This window comes from Ambystoma mexicanum, chromosome 3p (assembly GCF_040938575.1).
Source record: "Ambystoma mexicanum isolate Mex_15411 chromosome 3p, UKY_AmexF1_1, whole genome shotgun sequence".
NCBI classification, from domain to species: domain Eukaryota; kingdom Metazoa; phylum Chordata; class Amphibia; order Caudata; family Ambystomatidae; genus Ambystoma; species Ambystoma mexicanum.
Window position 1 is genome coordinate 1,183,956,868 of NC_090925.1, and position 19,056 is coordinate 1,183,975,923.

The 19,056-nt window shown below is 44.9% G+C and overlaps 1 protein-coding gene across 1 annotated transcript in view; it reads left to right on the forward strand.

The window, feature by feature from the left end:
* Positions 1 to 19,056, forward strand: part of TGFBI (transforming growth factor beta induced) — a 263,409-nt gene that overhangs the window by 191,977 nt on the left and 52,376 nt on the right. Inside the window, exons 8-10 of the mRNA XM_069652603.1 lie at positions 8,716 to 8,928; positions 11,970 to 12,107; positions 16,450 to 16,595. Of these exons, the coding sequence (XP_069508704.1) occupies positions 8,716 to 8,928; positions 11,970 to 12,107; positions 16,450 to 16,595 (497 nt within the window). The remainder of the gene's footprint in view (positions 1 to 8,715; positions 8,929 to 11,969; positions 12,108 to 16,449; positions 16,596 to 19,056) is intronic.

Consider the following 19,056-nt stretch of genomic DNA (forward strand, 5'->3'; position numbering starts at 1 on the left):
CAACTTGCACACAAATCTAGATTTGATAACAAAAGACATATTTGCACAGGTAAACATTGGTTTAAAATTACATGCACACATCACATATCACAGGAGATATACCCTGTCCAAACTTTGCTCTTCCTGGGGGCTTGCATTCAGAAATGGCACATATTTCACTTTTTAACTGATTTTGCAATTCCGGACATTACCCCAAATTTACACACATGTGCGCAAGGAGTATGGACATTAATTGATGAAGTGTCAGATTTTTCACATGCATACATTTAGAGTAATATCCACTTTTCCGCTAAAACCCCCCTGAACATACCACCGGGTCCTACCATGTCTTAAAACGTGAGCAGAAAAATCACAAGAATTATGGTATCATTTATAAAATTTTCACATGTCCGCTCTATGAATGATTCATCTTTTTAAAGTTATGTTCTGGCTCCAAAGGGGTGTGGTTTACCCTCAGCACAAGGTTGAATTTCTGGTTTTTCCAGTTCTGCCAAGCCAGCTTGCTCTCACAGGCAGTGCTCCTCCCCTTTCCTTCAGGAGGAAGCCACTTTTTACGACCATTTACGACTCCTGCCATAAACCATCTGCCTGGGTGAAGGGGGTTACATTGTTCAGAGCTCCTGTATTCTGTAGGGGGCTCCCCTTAATTCAATTATAATCTGAAAGAAAAATTTGGCAACTGGAGATCAGAGCCATTGTGGGTTCCCCTGGCTCCGGTTCTGGGCCGCCCCCCCCTTTTTGGAGGCAGTCCCCAGGATGGGTTTGAACCAGGGGATTTTCTTGATGTTGGTTCTGGGATGAGATGGTGGGCGGCGGTAGCTCAGTCTCCACATCTCCCCAGTCTGGATTTGCATCCCTAGGGACCCATTTTTCTTTGGGAGGAGTTCCCCCCTCTCTGAAGGAGAAGATCCTTTTCCCAGGATCCTCTGAGGATCCCTCTCCCTCAAATTGGAAGATCTGTACCTCCTCCTCAAACTGAGTCTGTTTGGGTCTTTTGTTTCTCCTACCACTCCTCTGCTCCTTAGGAGGCAGACTTTCAGGGGCAAGAGATTTTGTTTCCGGTTCCTGGGTTTCCAGGGGCTGTTTACAAGTGAAGAAGGAAGCTTCCTCCAAGGCTTTACACCCCCTTCCCCTTGTGCCTCCTCCCTGGGAACCGGTGAGTTATCGGGGTGCTGCCCCCGTCATTGTTCTGGAGCACCAGGTCCAGAGTTGGGTGCGTTCTGCGCCGGCACGCCCATCTGAGGGTTCTGCTGAGCCCTCAGTATGTGACCCAGATCCCGCGCCATGTTTTGAACCTGGCGCTCTAACTGGGAAACCCGCTCAGGCTGATACGGGGCCCCTGTTTTCTCCCCTGGGCTGATCCCGGGAAGGGTAGCTGTCCCTCCTTTGGTAATACCCCGGGTTGGGAAGATTTGGGTACCCCTCCACCCTTGGCCTCCCCTCTCCCGGATTCAGTGGTCTGGGCTCAGGGAATTGGGGAAAGAAGGATGGATGGTTTTGGGGCTGAAAGTTGGGTGGATACCTGGGGAAAAAGTTCTGCCCAGGATTTGGAGAGTTTCTGCCCTCCGGTGGGAAGTTAGGAGGGAAGTTCCCTGGGTTAGGTGCTTGGCTGGATCCCCCCCCTTGGGCTGGAGGAGTCCACACATAACCCCGGATGGGTCGATTTCCCTTGTAACGGGGACTTACATAATCAGGAGAGCGAGGGACCCCATTTGTGGGGCTGCCTCCTTGGCTCCCTGTCTGTGACTGACCCGAGGACCTCCTGGGCCTAGCATTATTAGGTGCAGGTAGGTTTTTAGGCCCCCCCATCTCCAAATCCAAAACGGGGGTGACCTTTACCTCTGCCACCTTGGCAGCAGCAGGGGTGCTGTTGGCTTTGGGGTTTTTCTGGGCATTACTTTTGCTATCTACCGGTTTCTGCACCTCATAGATCCGGGTAGCCTGTTCAATGACCCAGTCTAAAGATCTTTTCTCATGAAAATCCCTCACGAGCTGGGTCATTATGTATTTGGGCAAGGCATGGAAAAACGTATTTATAAATTCTCTGCTATCCGTGCGCACCCTTCTTGTGGTCTGTGCAAAAGCACGCTTTAACTCCTGCACAAATTCTTGTGGGGCCTGATCCTCCCCACATTGCAAATTATAGGCTGCCTTGCGAGCCTCTTGAGGATTTCTGTGAACAGAAAAATGTTTCAAGATGGCCGCCTTATAGGTGGACCATCTTAAATGATTTTGGTCCTCCAGCCCCGCAAAGAAACTGGAGTATTCCGGGGAGAAGGTCCACTTTACATATTGAATACAGCTTTGGCTGTCCTTCAAATGGAAAGTCTCCATCATTTGTTCAAACAACTCTAAGTGCTCCCAAACAGAATACTTAGCGTTCTTATGGTAAGGCGTGATGACGCTCCTGATCGCCTTAATCTGCTTTAAGGGGTCCTTAAGCAAGGCCCTTTTTGCCTTATTGGCCTTTTTGGTTCGGGTAACCCTTGTCCATTCGTCCTCGGACTCAGAGGCACTGCTCCCAGAGGTTCCCGTCTGTTCTTCCAGGTTTTCCCGGATTCTGCGAGCCTGGGAATGGCTGGCAGAATGTGGGGACCTGGTCTCCTGTGTCCTGCGCAGTTCAGAGGAGTCTTCAGATTCCTCCTTGCTGCCAGGATTGGATGGGTACCCCCTCCACTGACCTAACTGGGCAGAGGTTTTCAGGATGCCCTTAATGGGCCTACTCTCCTGGGGTTCCCCACTGAACTGTACTGTACTTGGGTGCCCATACCCGGATGCCCACCCCTCCATTCCTGGGTGGTACTGGCCTATGAGCCCCATACTCTTAGCTGGATAGTAATCTGCCATCCCTGTGGCCCTGTGCTCACGTGCGCCAGGGGACATGGGGGTGGCAGAGTCCAGGGACTGAGAGGTATGAGGGCCTCTGGTACTAGGGCTCCTGAGGTTATGCTCCGGAGTTTCCATTTCCCAGCGAACCTCATCTCTATCCGCCCCTGCTCCCTGTTGCAATGCAAGAGCCTGCATTTGTGCCTTCAGTTCCTCAGTTAAGGCCTTACTAGACTCTATCAGTCTCTCCTGCATCGCTACCTGTTGTTGGAGCCTATCATTGTGTTGACAGAGGGCCTCATTTTCCCTCTGTGCTTCCTGGTTGGTCCTGGAGAACTGGGCCAGTCTTTGCTGCAGGAGGTTTACCTCCTGAGCTGTGTCCCTATTGGCCTGCTCCTTTCTTGCTAGAGCATCCTCCACCCTCCTGGTGTGCTCTAACAAGTTCTGGTTTTCTTTTTGGAGGTCACCCAGCCCCTGGAGGGCCAGGTGATTTTCTTCCATTTTCCTTTTTAAATGGCAGACTTCCTGGCCTATGGCGTCTCTTTCCTGACTAAGAGCCTGCATTTGTGCCGCCAGGTCGTCCCTCTGCCTTTGGAAGGCACCAGCTTTCTGGCGCTCCTGATCAAACTCTGCCTGGGTATCCAGGTCTTTCAGAATCAGTTTATTGCTCTCCTCTTTCTCTCTATCTAGCTGGCTTTGCAGGGTGACTACCTGCTCCGCGCATGCCCTGTTGAAATTGATCTGTTGCTCCAACTTTTTCTGGTTCTGCAGTAAGGAGTCCAAACTGTCTTGGTGCTCCTTCTGCAGGGCCAGAAATCTGGTATCCTGGTCTGTCTTTTCCTGTTGTAGGATGCCCATATCCTCTTTTATTTTAATGATGTACTGCCTGCTGTCATTTTCTGACTCCTGGCTCCCCTGCAGCCTCTGCTCAGAAGAGACCAGGTCAGATTGGACCTTCTCTAACACCACCTGTTGCCTATTTGCCAGATTTTGGCTTTCAGCACATCTATCCTGCATGTCTCCCATATATAGGTACAGGTATGCTGCTATCCTGGCAATCTTATTGTGTTCCTCTTTGGCTTTAGGAGCCATATATAGTTCACTCAGGGCCACATGTAATGGACCCTGATCTCTCCATAAGTCTGACCCTGTTTCAGTGACCTGTCGCGTGATGGCCTGCAACCAGGCATCCTGGCCCTGCTCAGCCCATTCACCTCTCACAAATAGTTTATGTAAGAAGTGCTCTCTGGCTATTTTCATATCTACCAAGGTCGTCATTCTAGAGATTGGTCTCTGTCCTGACTTACAGAAGTTAGTATTTTATTTTTGCAGAACAGAACTTTTCTTGGAGTGTCCCTTTTGAGGAGTGCTTCACAGCGTAATGCAGCGTGGTGATCCGACCGGATGTATGTATCCCGTCAGTTAGCACACTGTATTAAGCTGCACAAGTGGTATTCTAACCCAAACGTCCGGCCGAGCCCCCAGTTTGTAAGAGGATTCAATTCAACACTACAGCTAAATCAACGCCTAGTCTATAATACTGAATGAAAACCCTTATTGATATATCTTTATGTCCAGTTCATGCGTTCTGGATGACTACCCCTATATAACACCCCTCTCTCAGAATCCCCCTGACCCCACTGAGCCAAGAAGTAGTTCTGTTTTGCAAGTTTAAAAGATTTATTTGATAAATTAAACAATATATATATATATCACGCTTTATAATAAATTAATAATTGAATAGCACACTTAATCTGATATGATAAAGATTAACAACAGAGAATCTGGCACTAGCACACCTTTTGATAATCACTAAGGAGTTGACATGAAATGGATAAGGTAGCAACAATACTTTTATGGTTTCAAATGGATGCAATGTGGAATGAAATGCAGTACAGAAAATAACTTGATAGGATTTCAGCAAAAACAATGTAATCACTTTCTTGGACAATTCACCCCCCCTTTTATGCAATGCAAGGAGATGGAAGGTAGCACACAGTTCTCAGAAATGCAATCAACTGTAATTCAGTTCACCCCAGCAAGCTTAGACTACAGAAGTTTGAAAACACAGGCCCAAATTGCTTTGATATGTGCTGGCAATGAATTAAAAAAATATGCTAAAATGCTTTTAATTCCCTTTCAGAGGTTCAGGGTGAATGGTATCTAGTTAATATTAGCTCAGGCTCACTCTTGCAATGATTCAGGAATGATTAACAGGTTAAACGAATTTCTGGCAAATGGAAGGCAAGCAGCAGCTGTTTTTACACGTGGAGAAATTTGCAAATCGCGGTAAAGTTCGCGGATGCGTGTTCCGCGATTGCGGTAAAACTATAGGGGGTAGGAATGCGGTTCTAGATTCGTAGAAAAGCCACGATTCTCAGCTTTCAGGGGAAAGTTACTGCAAGTCTCTATCACAAACGGTCACGGAGATATGAGCGATTAAATAAAGGTCGTTTTTCAGATTTGAAATTTTAAAGTTCAAAAAGACAAGTGCAGCTTGCAACTAGAAACTGACAAGTGACAGCTTTGCAAATGACAGGTGACAGTTAGGAGACAGTTCTACTTAGATTAAGCTAGATTGAATTATATTATTTTAACTAGGAGATTGGTTCTGCACAGTTTTCTAGGTACTCACACTATATTCTTGAGTGAAATGGGCCTCGCCATGGATCTGGTCAGGTTTTAGACGGGACTCTGGTCTCTGCACTTCACAGTGATCTGGGTCTGCTCTCTCTCTGGATTCTGAAGATTGAGGGATTTAAAGTCTGGATCTTTCTGCACAGCTTTCTCTGGAGATTGATGGAGGTAAAGTATGGATTTTCCCGGCAGAGCTTCCAGCTGCAAATGGATTTGAAGGTCTCTATCTGTCCTGTCTGTCTGCTTTTATGTGTTTAGAATGTGGGTGTGTTCTAGCATCACTGACCCTACCTCTCTCTCAGCTTCTAATTGGTCAAACTTCCATTTCTCATTTGATTGGGGGAGCTAAGTTGTGTCAGAGTAATGTCATTTTACAGCCTGCAGAGAGTCCACTCCTCCTGTCAACTTGCACACAAATCTAGATTTGATAACAAAAGACATATTTGCACAGGTAAACATTGGTTTAAAATTACATGCACACATCACATATCACAGGAGATATACCCTGTCCAAACTTTGCTCTTCCTGGGGGCTTGCATTCAGAAATGGCACATATTTCACTTTTTAACTGATTTTGCAATTCCGGACATTACCCCAAATTTACACACATGTGCGCAAGGAGTATGGACATTAATTGATGAAGTGTCAGATTTTTCACATGCATACATTTAGAGTAATATCCACTTTTCCGCTAAAACCCCCCTGAACATACCACCGGGTCCTACCATGTCTTAAAACGTGAGCAGAAAAATCACAAGAATTATGGTATCATTTATAAAATGTTCACATGTCCGCTCTATGAATGATTCATCTTTTTAAAGTTATGTTCTGGCTCCAAAGGGGTGTGGTTTACCCTCAGCACAAGGTTGAATTTCTGGTTTTTCCAGTTCTGCCAAGCCAGCTTGCTCTCACAGGCAGTGCTCCTCCCCTTTCCTTCAGGAGGAAGCCACTTTTTACAACCATTTACGACTCCTGCCATAAACCATCTGCCTGGGTGAAGGGGGTTACATTGTTCAGAGCTCCTGTATTCTGTAGGGGGCTCCCCTTAATTCAATTATCAGAGAGATGGTATATCCTTAGTGTGGCCAGCAAAAGGCAGATAGGCCTGGGAACACAGTTGTGACTCAAGTTTCACTCCTGATGGGGGTAGCTGTCAAGCAAAATCAAGTTCCTTAAGCCAGACTTTCAGCTAACTGTCATGTTTTTTTGTTGCTTTTTAAATTAACTTGCAATTTTACAAATGCAGCTAGAATGCTGTTCTAAGTGCAAAACTATGACATTTCAACAGTTACAAAGGCATGTGACACCAAACATAGGTCACTCATTTAATCTAAACATTTTCGATTTTAGTGTCTTTAAATCCAGTGCAACTTAAACTGCTGACTCCATAGCAGTTTTGTTATAAGCATTGTTTTGGGCTCTTCATTTCCCAGATTTTGTAGGCACACAACACTCCATTCTACCAAATGTCTACTGGTGTCCAGTGAGTTTTTAGATGTGTTGCAATGTTTAAAATAGACATTTTGAGCCTGCCTTCAGAGAAACACAGGGTGGTTTTAAAGCGCTTTGAAGCTAACCGGCGCTACTGTTTTTCCTTTGGCAACCCATTTCCGTCATGGCAACCCGGCCTATCATTCTCGCACGGGTGGGTGGCAAGTGAGGCAACCATTTTGGTGTGCGCACAAACTGCGCAGCTTTCCTGGATTTCGGCGCACATGTGGGTTTTCCGCCATCTTGAATTTTCTAAGCCCACAGCACCAATTGTTGTAGCATGATAGCTTGCACGTGGGTCAAGACACCCAACAGACACCAACAAATACAATTCCTTAGTTGATCAAAGCCCATTAAGCCTCCTGATAAGCCATAGAAATGGTGACACGTGTAGAGGAATTGAACCTAAGATTTGATGAAAGAGGATTTTAAGCAAAGAGTTGATGAATTAAATAAATCCCAAAATGAAGATTGGATTCACCAAAAGAATTTGAAGAGACAATTTGATTAATTAAATATTAGTAAAAATGTGAGAATTGTATTTGATCATGAACATGAGGAGACTATCTGTTCAAGGACATCTCTCTCTATATATAAATGGGAAATGTGTGGATCGTGTGTCAGTTTGAAATGTTCAGCATAATTCCCTACATGCTACAAACCTGAAAACTGGCATGTGGGTAGGTTCCATGGTGTAGACAATGTAACAATTATAAAATATGAATATGCCTTTGTCTCTTTTTTTTAAAGTCAGAATTACTGTGCGAAGCACGGGTACAACTACTAGTGTTCTATGAAATGGGGTACTGATTTCATTAATGAACATAAGGTTATTGAACCACTAATGAGATAAAACAATTTGATTTAACAGATGAATCGCTTAAAAAGCAAGGATCTGATGAGAAGAAATTCTTTTTTTAAATATTACAATATATTGGGATGTTGACCTAGAAGAAGTGATTAATGAAACATCATGCACTCTTCATTGAGAATTTGATCAATGAAGAGTATATCAGTATCATTAACTTGACAACTTGAGGACTGAACATGTGCATCATAACTTATGATCTTTTTTCCCATTTGTGAGAGCTCATTAAGGAGCACTGATTAATGCATAGGTTTTGAGTTTGAATGATTTGACATTGAAAATCCATTTAAGTAAATCCATGCAATACATTTTCTTTTTTGTTTACTTTAGAGAAAATTCTGCAAGAGTGTTGTTGTTTCTATTTTGTAGAACATACAAAAGATCTAACTCCTGAGAGTTTACTGTGATTTGCACACGCATCCACATTACCAGATAATACATTTTAATCTTGGGCAGTGTTTAGCTGGGGAAAAAGTAAACAGAGTAATATCTTGGATTTGAAACAGAAAAGGAAACCCCATGTATTTGGCAAAAGACTAATATATTATGATTGGAATGATAATCTTATCCGCGAGGGATGTGCAATCCTCATTTGCAACATTGTGAGGATCAGAACACAGAACCTACATTTGAAGGAATATCTGTATGAATGATATCTTGGTGTTTCCTTACCAAAGCTATCACAATTCTACTAATCACTGCACAAAATACTTTGTGAAGTGTTCATGTATAACTCTACAACATATCTTAGAGAAAGCAAAAATCAATGTATTCTGAAATGTTATGTTATGTTATGTAAATGTATACAGTGCACGCTCACCCAAAGGTATCTTGGCGCTAAGAAATAATTGGCAATGCTGTTAAAAACATTCATCAACTAATTTGTCTTGCAGATTTACTAAACCACCACATACTGAGGGGGGCTCAGTGTGCAGAAGCCATCATTGTAGGATCGTCCTTTGAGACTCTGGAGGGTACACCTCTGGAAGTAGGGTGCAATGGAGAAAACATGACCCTTAACGGAAGGGCCATAATTTCCAAAAAAGATATGCTGGCTACAAATGGTGTCGTTCATTTCATCGATGAGCTGTTGATTCCGGATTCAGGTAGTATTTTAAGCTAGTCTTTCAATGCTTTGCGCAAAACGTTGAGAAATGAGTGATGCTGCTGGAAGACTTTATTCTCATGCTGCTTCATAATGAAACACCATTGCCAAAGAAGTAGGATCTTGATATATGCCTTTGAATGTATATACACAAAAGGTGCCATGTGATAGAAAATCAGAGTGAACCATGACTTGGAACTCCAAAGTGAGAGAATCCTCTTTACTGACTTTTGATATTCTATAGTTTTATGGTGCAATCCCCTACTTCTGTGTTCTACCCAATGCCATGTCCCCATGGAATATGGATAGGGGAGGTCTGAATGAAACCCACACAACATGGATAGGCATCTCCCACACCTCCGTTTCAGGTCCCACCCAACACAAATTATTCCTGTTACCCTCCTTTATTGACATGTGTTTGTACTTCCCTTCTCTCAAAAAAGCAACATCACCTGGTGTCCTGCCATCTTCCCGCACCTTCCGCATGTTTACCTCCTCCAAGTCAAAGAAATACCTGCTGCCATTTCATAACGCCTTCGTATTTGCCACCCACATACCAAAGCAATCAACACCTAGCACATTTCGAACCACTCCTGCCTTGCTGATTTTTAACATCCCGCCCCAGGAATAAATTAGTAACTGGGATCGTGCAGCCTGCTCCCACCTACTAAAGCTTTCCCACCCCTCCTTTCGGACCTGGCTCCCTGACTGTTACGGTTCTGCCGCTCCTGGTCATCTTTACTGAGCGGCTGCTCCCATGCTCCCGTGCAATGACGCAGCAGAGTTGTGAGTGGACGTGGCTCGCACTGCAGGAGCCGTAGCTTTATAAAACTGACAGGCTCATGGCTCCGGCAACCTCTCAGGTCCACGGCTTCCACACCGTCAAAGTTCCAATGTCCAAGCCATTGATGGAAAGATGACAGGCTGCGGCTCTGGATATGCCGGCCAGCTGTGCCTACTGACTTAAAGAAAGTAACTGATCCTTCTTCAGCTCTGAGCAGGCCCAGAAGGATAAGCATTTAGCATGACCTCACCACAGAGGAAAGGGTCTTGCATATTGCACATCTCGACGTTATTGTAGGACTGTTTTGGAATTCGGAACACATTTCTGTGCACATGGCTTCATTCAATAATCTACAATCTGGACAGTATTCCCTGAATCACATTAGCAGATGGGACGTGCACTAGCATCTATTGCTGGTCTGCCTGTTCAGGGCAGAGTGAATAATGATTTGAATATGTTGTTCCATTCTTATAAAGCAATGGTATGGAATGCTAGCGAGGAGGGATCTTAGGTGTTACAAAGCTTTCACTGAAGCATTTCCATCCATTAACTTATAGCTTTCTCCATTCTCTGGGGTTTTATCGTTTCTGCTAGTCTGTAAATCTTCCCAGGAAAATGTTGCCCAGTGATTGTAGCGTGCTCAATGGTGAGTGTAGATAGCTCAGGGGCAATGCATTAGTCTTGGAAACAAGACAGTGCAGCAGCAACACAGGTTCGAGTCCCGATCCCGTGCTTGGAAACCAATCTCTCAACCAATCGCTCTGGTATCAAGCGTGTTATGAAAGAAACAGTATAATCATAATAAACATATGTTGTGAATGCAGCACCATATATGCTGTCATAGCAACAATGTCAAAAACGAACACCATGGGCCTCATTACAAGTCCGGCGGTAACCAGGTGGTTTTACCCCCCAGCTAAAAGAGAAACAATGGATGTCCTCTTTTGAATTTATGAATTAAAGATGACCTCAGGGATCAAACCGCAGTTGTCAGGTTTGCAGGCTGGACACTTCAACACTGCACTATATAACCTGATCAAAACTAACAAACAAAGGTGAAATATCCCATTTCGGTACTGCAAGTCCCAGGGAAAACATTTGTATTGGTTCTTGGAGTTTAAAACATGCAAACATTTTAACATTTTCAAAAACACTATTAGAAGAAAATATTTTGTCTTGGTTTTGTGTGTGTGTTGATTTTATGAAAGGAAAATGGCATTCTTCCTGTTCAATTTGGGTGGTTATGCAAAGACAATTTAATGAAATGCGCATATTTCACCTTGATATGCTAATGTCTGGCCACGTCACATCCCATTGCGTTTGTTGACGAGTTCTCCCACTTTAATTTTTAGGACTTGACCCCTGATGTGTACCCATCGCGTGCAACACTTGAGAGATTGTGTACTGGTGCAGTGCTGTTCTGCATGGAACAATCACTGGAGCGAACCTTTCCCTGGTGCAAAGATACCTTGGTAGAAAGCACATTTTCACAGAAGTATTGTTTGGCCTAGTGCCATATTGTGCCAAACTGCACTTGCACCAGTACCAAGGTGTAGTAATGTAAATGTAATGTAAGTGGCCTTGTATAGCGCCCGTCTGCCGCAATTAACTTGCAATGAATGATTCAGTCACTGCATTGAAAAATAGTTATTAGTGTACACAGGACCTTTTCACTCTGGCCCTCTCTATAATATCGCTGAAGCCACCTTCAGAAATGAATGCCGTGGTTCATAAATCTAGCAGCGCCACTAGTTTGGGGCACACGTGTTGCTGTGAGGAGGGTCTCCCGGAGAAGTAAACAATAAGGGTTCTTTTAAATCCGATATTCCTCTCCCTAAGCTAATTGGCTGGTTCGATTTCCTCAAGAAGCTTCACGGATGGGAAAGGCTACATGCGAAGGGTTGCGCATGCATTGGCTGTCTGTCTCCAAGCAGAGCCAGGCCTGGAGGGAACCCTTCGCCGGCCGCAGGCAGGAATGTGGCGCTTTCATCTGCAGAGGCACCCATTTGAAAGGGCACTGCTAACATTTGGGTTGGCACCGCGCCCCTCTCTTGTGGTGTGAAACCTTTACGTCATTGCAAAGCACAGAGAATCTTAAGCGAGGTTTCCAACCGTTCATCTGGAAAGCAATGTTTTTAGAGTACTTTAATCACAACGCACAAAGAAGGGGAGCTAAAAGACCATCCTGACCATCGATTCACGTCCGACATTTTGCGATGTTATTTCGTTTGGACAATAATTCTTCCCTTTGTTTGCAGCGAAGACGTTGTTTGAGTTGGCCAAAGATACCGATGTTTCAACAGCTATCGACCTCTTTCGACAAGCGGGCCTCAGTTCTCATCTTGAGGGAAAGGAGCGCGTGACTGTCCTGGCTCCCTTGAATACGGCCTTCAAAGGTAAACACTGAACTGACTGCGCATGTTTCTTCTGCCCTTGATCATTGAATTCGGGGGCTGCATGTAACCTATACTTCTCCAGTGCAGAGATTTAAGTGGAGCGTTGGCAAACATCTCTGGCTTGCCAAACTGCAATATGTAAGATGGTATCATGAGTTCTTCACAAATCACCATTGAGATTGCAGTTCTCTGAGAAACCCCATAACGCTTTCACATCTGGTTCTAAAATGTAAATACAAATAGGTTCTTTAGAGACACGGAGAGGTGAACTAATACAATATAATATGGTATTCTACTTAAACAGTGTGTTAATGTTCCAAAATTACCAGCCCGAATATCTAAGCACCAAAACCCTTAAATTAAACCCATGCTAGAAGAAAGATAGTCCTAGACTGAAGCTCTGCTCTGCACCTTTTTCTTATTTTTTTTTTTTTAACTACAAATGTTAACCGTGAGGCATGCTAAAAGTTGAGGATCACCATGTACATCAGTTTTCCCTAGGTCAGAAAACTTGGCACCACTTATTTCGAAAAACAGCACTGGCTGGTGTCAATTGGTAGGGGCGCAGCATGTCTGTGCTGCAGCGGGGAGACTCGCAGCTGCTCCCCTAATAAAACTGAACTCGATGTCTTGCAGCAAGGCCTTTTTCTATGGAAGTGTATGTGCTTGTATGGACAGGACTCAGCCCAATATTTCTGGGGTTCTGTGCAGGTCAAGCCCTGTGCGGGCGGGACATCTTGCTTCGAGGCAGAATCCACATCCTCGGAGTTTGCCCCGGGGGGGAAGCCGGCACTTTGTATATGCTGTGACCAGCACGGAGGGCTGGCCATTGCCCCATAAGTATGGAAGGTCTACTGCACGAGCCTGCCAAACCTCTGCAGTCATACAGGAGAGTGTGGATGTAGAATGGACATGGGGAAAACCTGAGTCTCCTCATGGGGATGCTCTGGACATGCCAACAGTGACCCAGCATTAAACTACCATGCCCAGATAAAGATATGACCTTCCACTGCCCCGGCAGAGCAGACTTAAAGCAAACCCTGCCCTTCATATACGCCTAAAGCATCATAGTCAGATCACTGTGCTTATTATCGCTAAATTAATGTCAATCTCACAGAAAAATAGATACTTCGGACAGCTGACAGGTCCAGAGACTACAGTTGCCTGAGTTTACAAAACACATTCAGACCCGTGTTAGCAGCCACTGAGGACTGTCTTCTTAGCTACTCACCCTTGCCTGCCTGCAGTTCATCCACCATTCATGCAGCACCTCTGCTGGACCAAATCACTCTGCATTATATGCCAGCCAATGACACATCGGGCCTCATTACGACCCAGGTGGCCGCGGTATGAACGGTGCCGGTAAGGTACCGGCACCGTTCATACTGGGCCGCCACATTACGAGTTTGCTTGCGGGTGGCGGTATGCGCGCCTGGTCTGGCCAGACGCACATACCGGCACCCGCGAGCAGACCAGGATACTAACAACGGACCCGGCATTAACGGGTCCGTTGTTAGCATCCTCCCCATTCCCATTGAGCCCTACGTGGGCTCAAATGGGAATGTGGATGTACCTGGTCCGGGTCCTGAAAACGGAATTACTGGGCCCGCAAAAGTCGGAATGGCCTGGTAATTCCCTTTTTTCGGGACCCGGACACGAGTTTGGAGGTAGCCTTGCTGGTATTGATGGCATGGCTACCTCCAAACTCATAATGGGGCCCATTGTTCTTTGTCGCTGCCCTTCTGTAGTGAACTCAGTGCCCCTTACAATCTACACAACAGCAGACACAGACACTTCTAATACCCACCGATGAGACTACCATTCTTAACTCTAGCAAACAAGCACTTGGCAGAGCTTAACTTAAGAATGCAAATAACAAAAACATTGAGATAGCCAAGTTCCTGACAGCCTAGCGGACACAACAAAAGGTTAATGACTGCTGAGTAACATCTGAACAAACTTGTGTTATTAAAAAAAATTGAAAAAACATGCTTCTTTGCCCACATCATAACATGCAGCTAATTTCAACGTGGCTACGTAAATATCATAACTGTCAAGGGTCTGCATCCAGCAGTGACACAGCAATCAGAAAACTTGACCATGTACTTTTATAAAAAAAAAACAAACAGCTGATCTGCCATTTCTGAAAATGAAGCTAGAGCTATGTCGTGTGGTCCAGCATCGCCAAGGTGTATCCATGTGTATGTATACATGGTATTATGCCCGGGTACATTGGACCACTCTCAATGACCATGCACATTGATAATTACCCTAACATTTAGGAGGTAACACATTTGTCCACCCGGAGGATGCATACCTTTAGCATTACTTACTACTCTATATGTGCAGTTTCTTCTTTTGTTTAAGTGGCATAAAAGTGTCTAAAGCAGGTCCCTCTCTCGACGCCCTTTTAGTAATAACCGCATTACCTTCATTCTCATCCACCTCAAAGCGTGGTATTACTTACTCAATCCCCACTACCCCCAGGTAAGCAAGGGTAAACTCAGGATGCCTGAGTAGCCTAAACCAGGAACCACACCCAGAACCCCAAGCAGGGCTTCAGCACACCCCCGAGACCTGGCCTCATGATAGACTAGTGCCCCACAATGCCTCAACCTTCGCTAATGTGCAGCTTTGCCATACCAACATATTCCTGGACAACTTATAATTAAAAAGAGGAGGATGAGTTATTAACGGGCTCGTTGTTAGCATGCTACCCATTCCCATTGAGGAATTACCGGGCCCTCCAAGGTTGGAATGGCCCGGTAATTCCTCATTTAAGGAACCCAGCCCCGGTACCCGTAAGGGGGTAGCCATGCCACTAATAGCGGCAGGGCTACCACCTAACTCGTAATGACCCACAATGCTTTCTTGAAAGACATCCTTAACCATTACAGAAACTTTTGAAAATGATCCCCGAAAATGTTCCTTTCATTCTTCGGGTTCACAACATGTATGAGACTAATGAACAGCAATGCAAATTGTGCAATACATCTAAACTATATTAAACGTAACACATCTTTCAGTGTGAAAGTACCTCACCAAAGTGGTGCAGTTATTATTATTTTTTTTTTTAACCAAGGTTTCTACCTACTGACCTCAGACCCATTATAACTACAATCTAGATTGATATACACAACACATCCAACCGAATACACACTTCCTCACAAATTAACACAATTAAAGTAGTATTTGTACATGTCCAACAGTCAGCTATCACCAGAACACTAGATATGAGACTACCAGAACAAAATACAAAATAAAAAAATACAAAATATTATCTCTCGCTAGTGGTGATTAGAGCCAAATCAGAAAATATCGGATCAGTAACTCATAGAGTTCTTACAAATACCCCTCCCCTCCACCCCTCCAGCACTACAACAACAACACAGAGGGCCTGATGTACAGACGCGCTTCCCTTTGGAAAACACCATTCGAAAAACGCTTTGTAAATCGGGACCAGAGACTTCTTATTCATTTCTGAGGTGGAAAAGATAGAATGGCCGACCAGGCACCCATCTATATGTTAAAGCATTTGCTCCCATACCGCAGGACCTGAAAAATGAGGGTCAGCCTCAAAAAATAAAAACTCTCTATAGCTAACTGTGGTCTCACGCAGAAGGCAGGTGAATTAACAGTTCAGGCTCTACTGCCCCTTTTGGGTGGGGTCAAACCTGATTTGTATGACCACCCTCTTCTGTAATGGGATGGCATATTGGCTTGGTGGGATTCTAAGAGCATTGCCCATGGATGCCATTTAGTTTATGCCCCACTGCCATCACTTTTCAGTGCTACACCAACTTTGAGATACACCCCGTATTATGTCAGCAGCCACTATTAAGACGTCTGTAATCGCTCATAGAGAAAATAGTGAAGACTGGCTAAGATCAACCCCATGTGTGTAAAGAGATGCCCCACCTGTGCACTATGCTATGGTATATGGTTTTACAGGTACATCCAGTCCACGTATGTAGAAAGTTCTAAATCCTTACTGTTTGCATCCCTTGAGTCTCCTCTTTTTAAGGTAAGCTTGCAGGTGATTCGGATTGGTAAGGGGTGTGTCTGAATGAATGGAACATACTCTGGGAAGCATCTACGAGCTGCTATGTTTTTTGGGGAACTGCTGTTAGCCGAGATTCAGAAGGTGCAGTTGTGTTTCTGCGCCCCGTTGTTTTGATCTGCTGCTGGCTAAGGCCTTTCTATGCAAGACTACCGGAAAAGAGGGGGACAGGCAACCTTTTGAGGAATTTCAAATGTTAAAAGTATGTATCAAGGGGCTCCACGTCTAAGTGATCAGTGCTGAGGTCTGAGATGAGCCTTCTCTTGCCTGTGCTCTTTTCAGACGCAACGCCTGCTGTGGGCAGAGAGCTGAAGAGTTTGCTGCAGAACCACATCATTAAAGATTCGCTGTCCTCAAAATACCTGTACCATGGTCAGACCTTGGAGACTCTGGGCGGCAAGAAGTTGAGAGTATTTGTGTACCGCAATGTGAGTACCTGTTTGTGATCTTCAATTCAGCAACTAAAATAACATGTGCTTGGCATTTCGACTCTCAGATCCGCCACTATATTTCATCTCTTCCCTGTGCTCTTATCCCACAGCACACAGAAACATTTTAGAACGTGTTCATGATGCCTGAACCCAAGGTATATTTAAACATTCCCGAATAAAAATTCACACACATTCACTAAGTCAAACACGCATGCGCGACATGCACACAAGCAATCTGCTTAAAATGCAAAAAGCATATGCACACATCAACACATCAAACACTTGTTTTAAATAAAATGTAAAACACGCACCCTCCTATGCATTGATAAGTCTCCTCTCCTGTTTGAGGCAGCAGGATTCCGGAAGCCTGGCAGCACAATTAATAATACACTTGCTGGCCCAGCCCTGATTTTAATTTGATTACAAGGCAATCAATGACCTGCAGCGAGAGGAGCCTGAATGGCTACACTCAGCTCATGGCAGAGACTCCGGTACCAATTTAATTGGGAATGTATATTTTTTAAGCCAGGCTCGAAGCAGGGCCATTGGTTACGGACCAGGAAATGAAAGGAGGGGTCCATGTGGGTGGAAAACGCACGTCCCCTCGTGCCTTTTATCTGGCGGAAACATGATCTGTGAGAGAAGGCCAGGAAAACACCGGGCATGGGAGAGGGGAGACAAAGAAATACAGAGAAGCCACGTCCACATCTGTGTATTAATTGCTGGAAAAATAACCCAGATGTCCAATGTACACATTAAGAATACTTTCACCTACCATCATTGCCTCCTTAACTATAACACAACATTCTTCGCACGGCTGCCAGAAATTGGAACCCATTTATAGCCCAATTGGAACCATATACTAGTCCCGATCTACCCTAAAAGCATGTCGACGAGTCAGTATCAAGGTTACGGGAAGATTTGTTTTTTTCTCCAAGGATAGGACCTGTGTAGCATGAAAGCACACATTTAATAATGACATTTAATATCTGTAGGGTGAATAAAGTAAATGTAGTCTCCGAATCCCAATGATATATTATATGATAGGTTATTTATAAGGCACTTAATACCCAGAGGTTTCTAAGAGCAGACTCGGAGATTAAACCTGGGGTGCTCCGTGTCGTCTCGCATCCAAGGCAAGCACGCTGCCCCTGAGCTATCCTCCCGAGACAATGAAGCCCATCTATGTCATAAAGAATGAACTTCATTTTATTCCTAAAACAATCACACAGGGATGACGGTGCTCCAGGTCAGGTGATGGTACCCCATCCATTCCCGTGGGTCTCTTTGCATCCTGGGATACTTATAAATAAAGCACTGCAAGCCAGTCTGAGAGCTCTGCACATGCGCACTACCCCTGCAAGTAAGCACGTGTTTGCATGTGTGTAGCGCCTTATTCCTACTTTGTGAAAAGCAGCCTGCTTAAGTATGTACCGTTCCACACTGAATGCCTCTCCATTCAGCATTTACCCAGAAGCATGTCTCAAATGTCTCTGTCAAGGAAACAGAAAGTGATCCCTTGCAGCAAGGCCTCTCTGAGGGAACCCTAGCTGCTTTGATGCTGCAGGTTTAGTAGGTGATCTGCTGAACTGAAGCTCACCCAACCCTACCCCCCCACTGCATGCCTTTACCTTTGCCTCACCTCCTGAGCAGGAGTAATTAAGGATATCTTCTCCAAGTTGAGAACTAGCCTAGCTAGAGCCTAATGGCCGGCAACCCTGATTTTGTAGTAAGTTCATGTTTTTTCAAGTATTGGGCTAAGACAAGGGTGAGGGGCTAGTGGTAGTTATATTAATAGAGTGACATCCAATTAGAGAGTGCCTGATTCTGTCAGGTAAGCTTCAGGCAATATCCTGAAGGATACAGAAAAACATGGTCAGTAAACACTGGAGGCCTGTAACTGGCAAGACCCCATTTAACAAAATGAATCCACCATTAGAAAGATATGTGCTCTGTTTGACCAACTATGAGGCATCTCCTGGCCTTCGTTGGAGAATCAGAACACCCCAGCTTGTCTCTCATCACCTACCAGTGGAAGTGTAGATCCTGTACTCCGCTCCCTGAAATGCCCCCTTTATAACTTCCCGGATGGCCGACATGGGTGGAGTGGGGGGGGTCAGTGGCAGGCAGAGATAGCGACCGAGAGGGTAGAGTGCATTGCTGCTGCCCTGATCTTGCTTGATATTCGAGGGCTGTGAGGTTATTTGTTTCTTATAGGTTTGAAGCCGCTTGATTGGTAGTTGCCTCAGGCTCTGGAAGGTGATTATCAGAAAGGAAACATGTAATCCAGGGAAACCAGGGGGAGGCTAAGGTGAAACCTGGAGCAGTGCAGCGGGGTATTCGAGCTGACTATGTCCTGTCCCTACCCCAAGCCAATCTGGATCCTCATTTCAGGTGGCTGATGCAAGCTATCTCTTCTGCCCAAAGCATCTCCCAGCCGTTTTGATGTTTTTGTGTG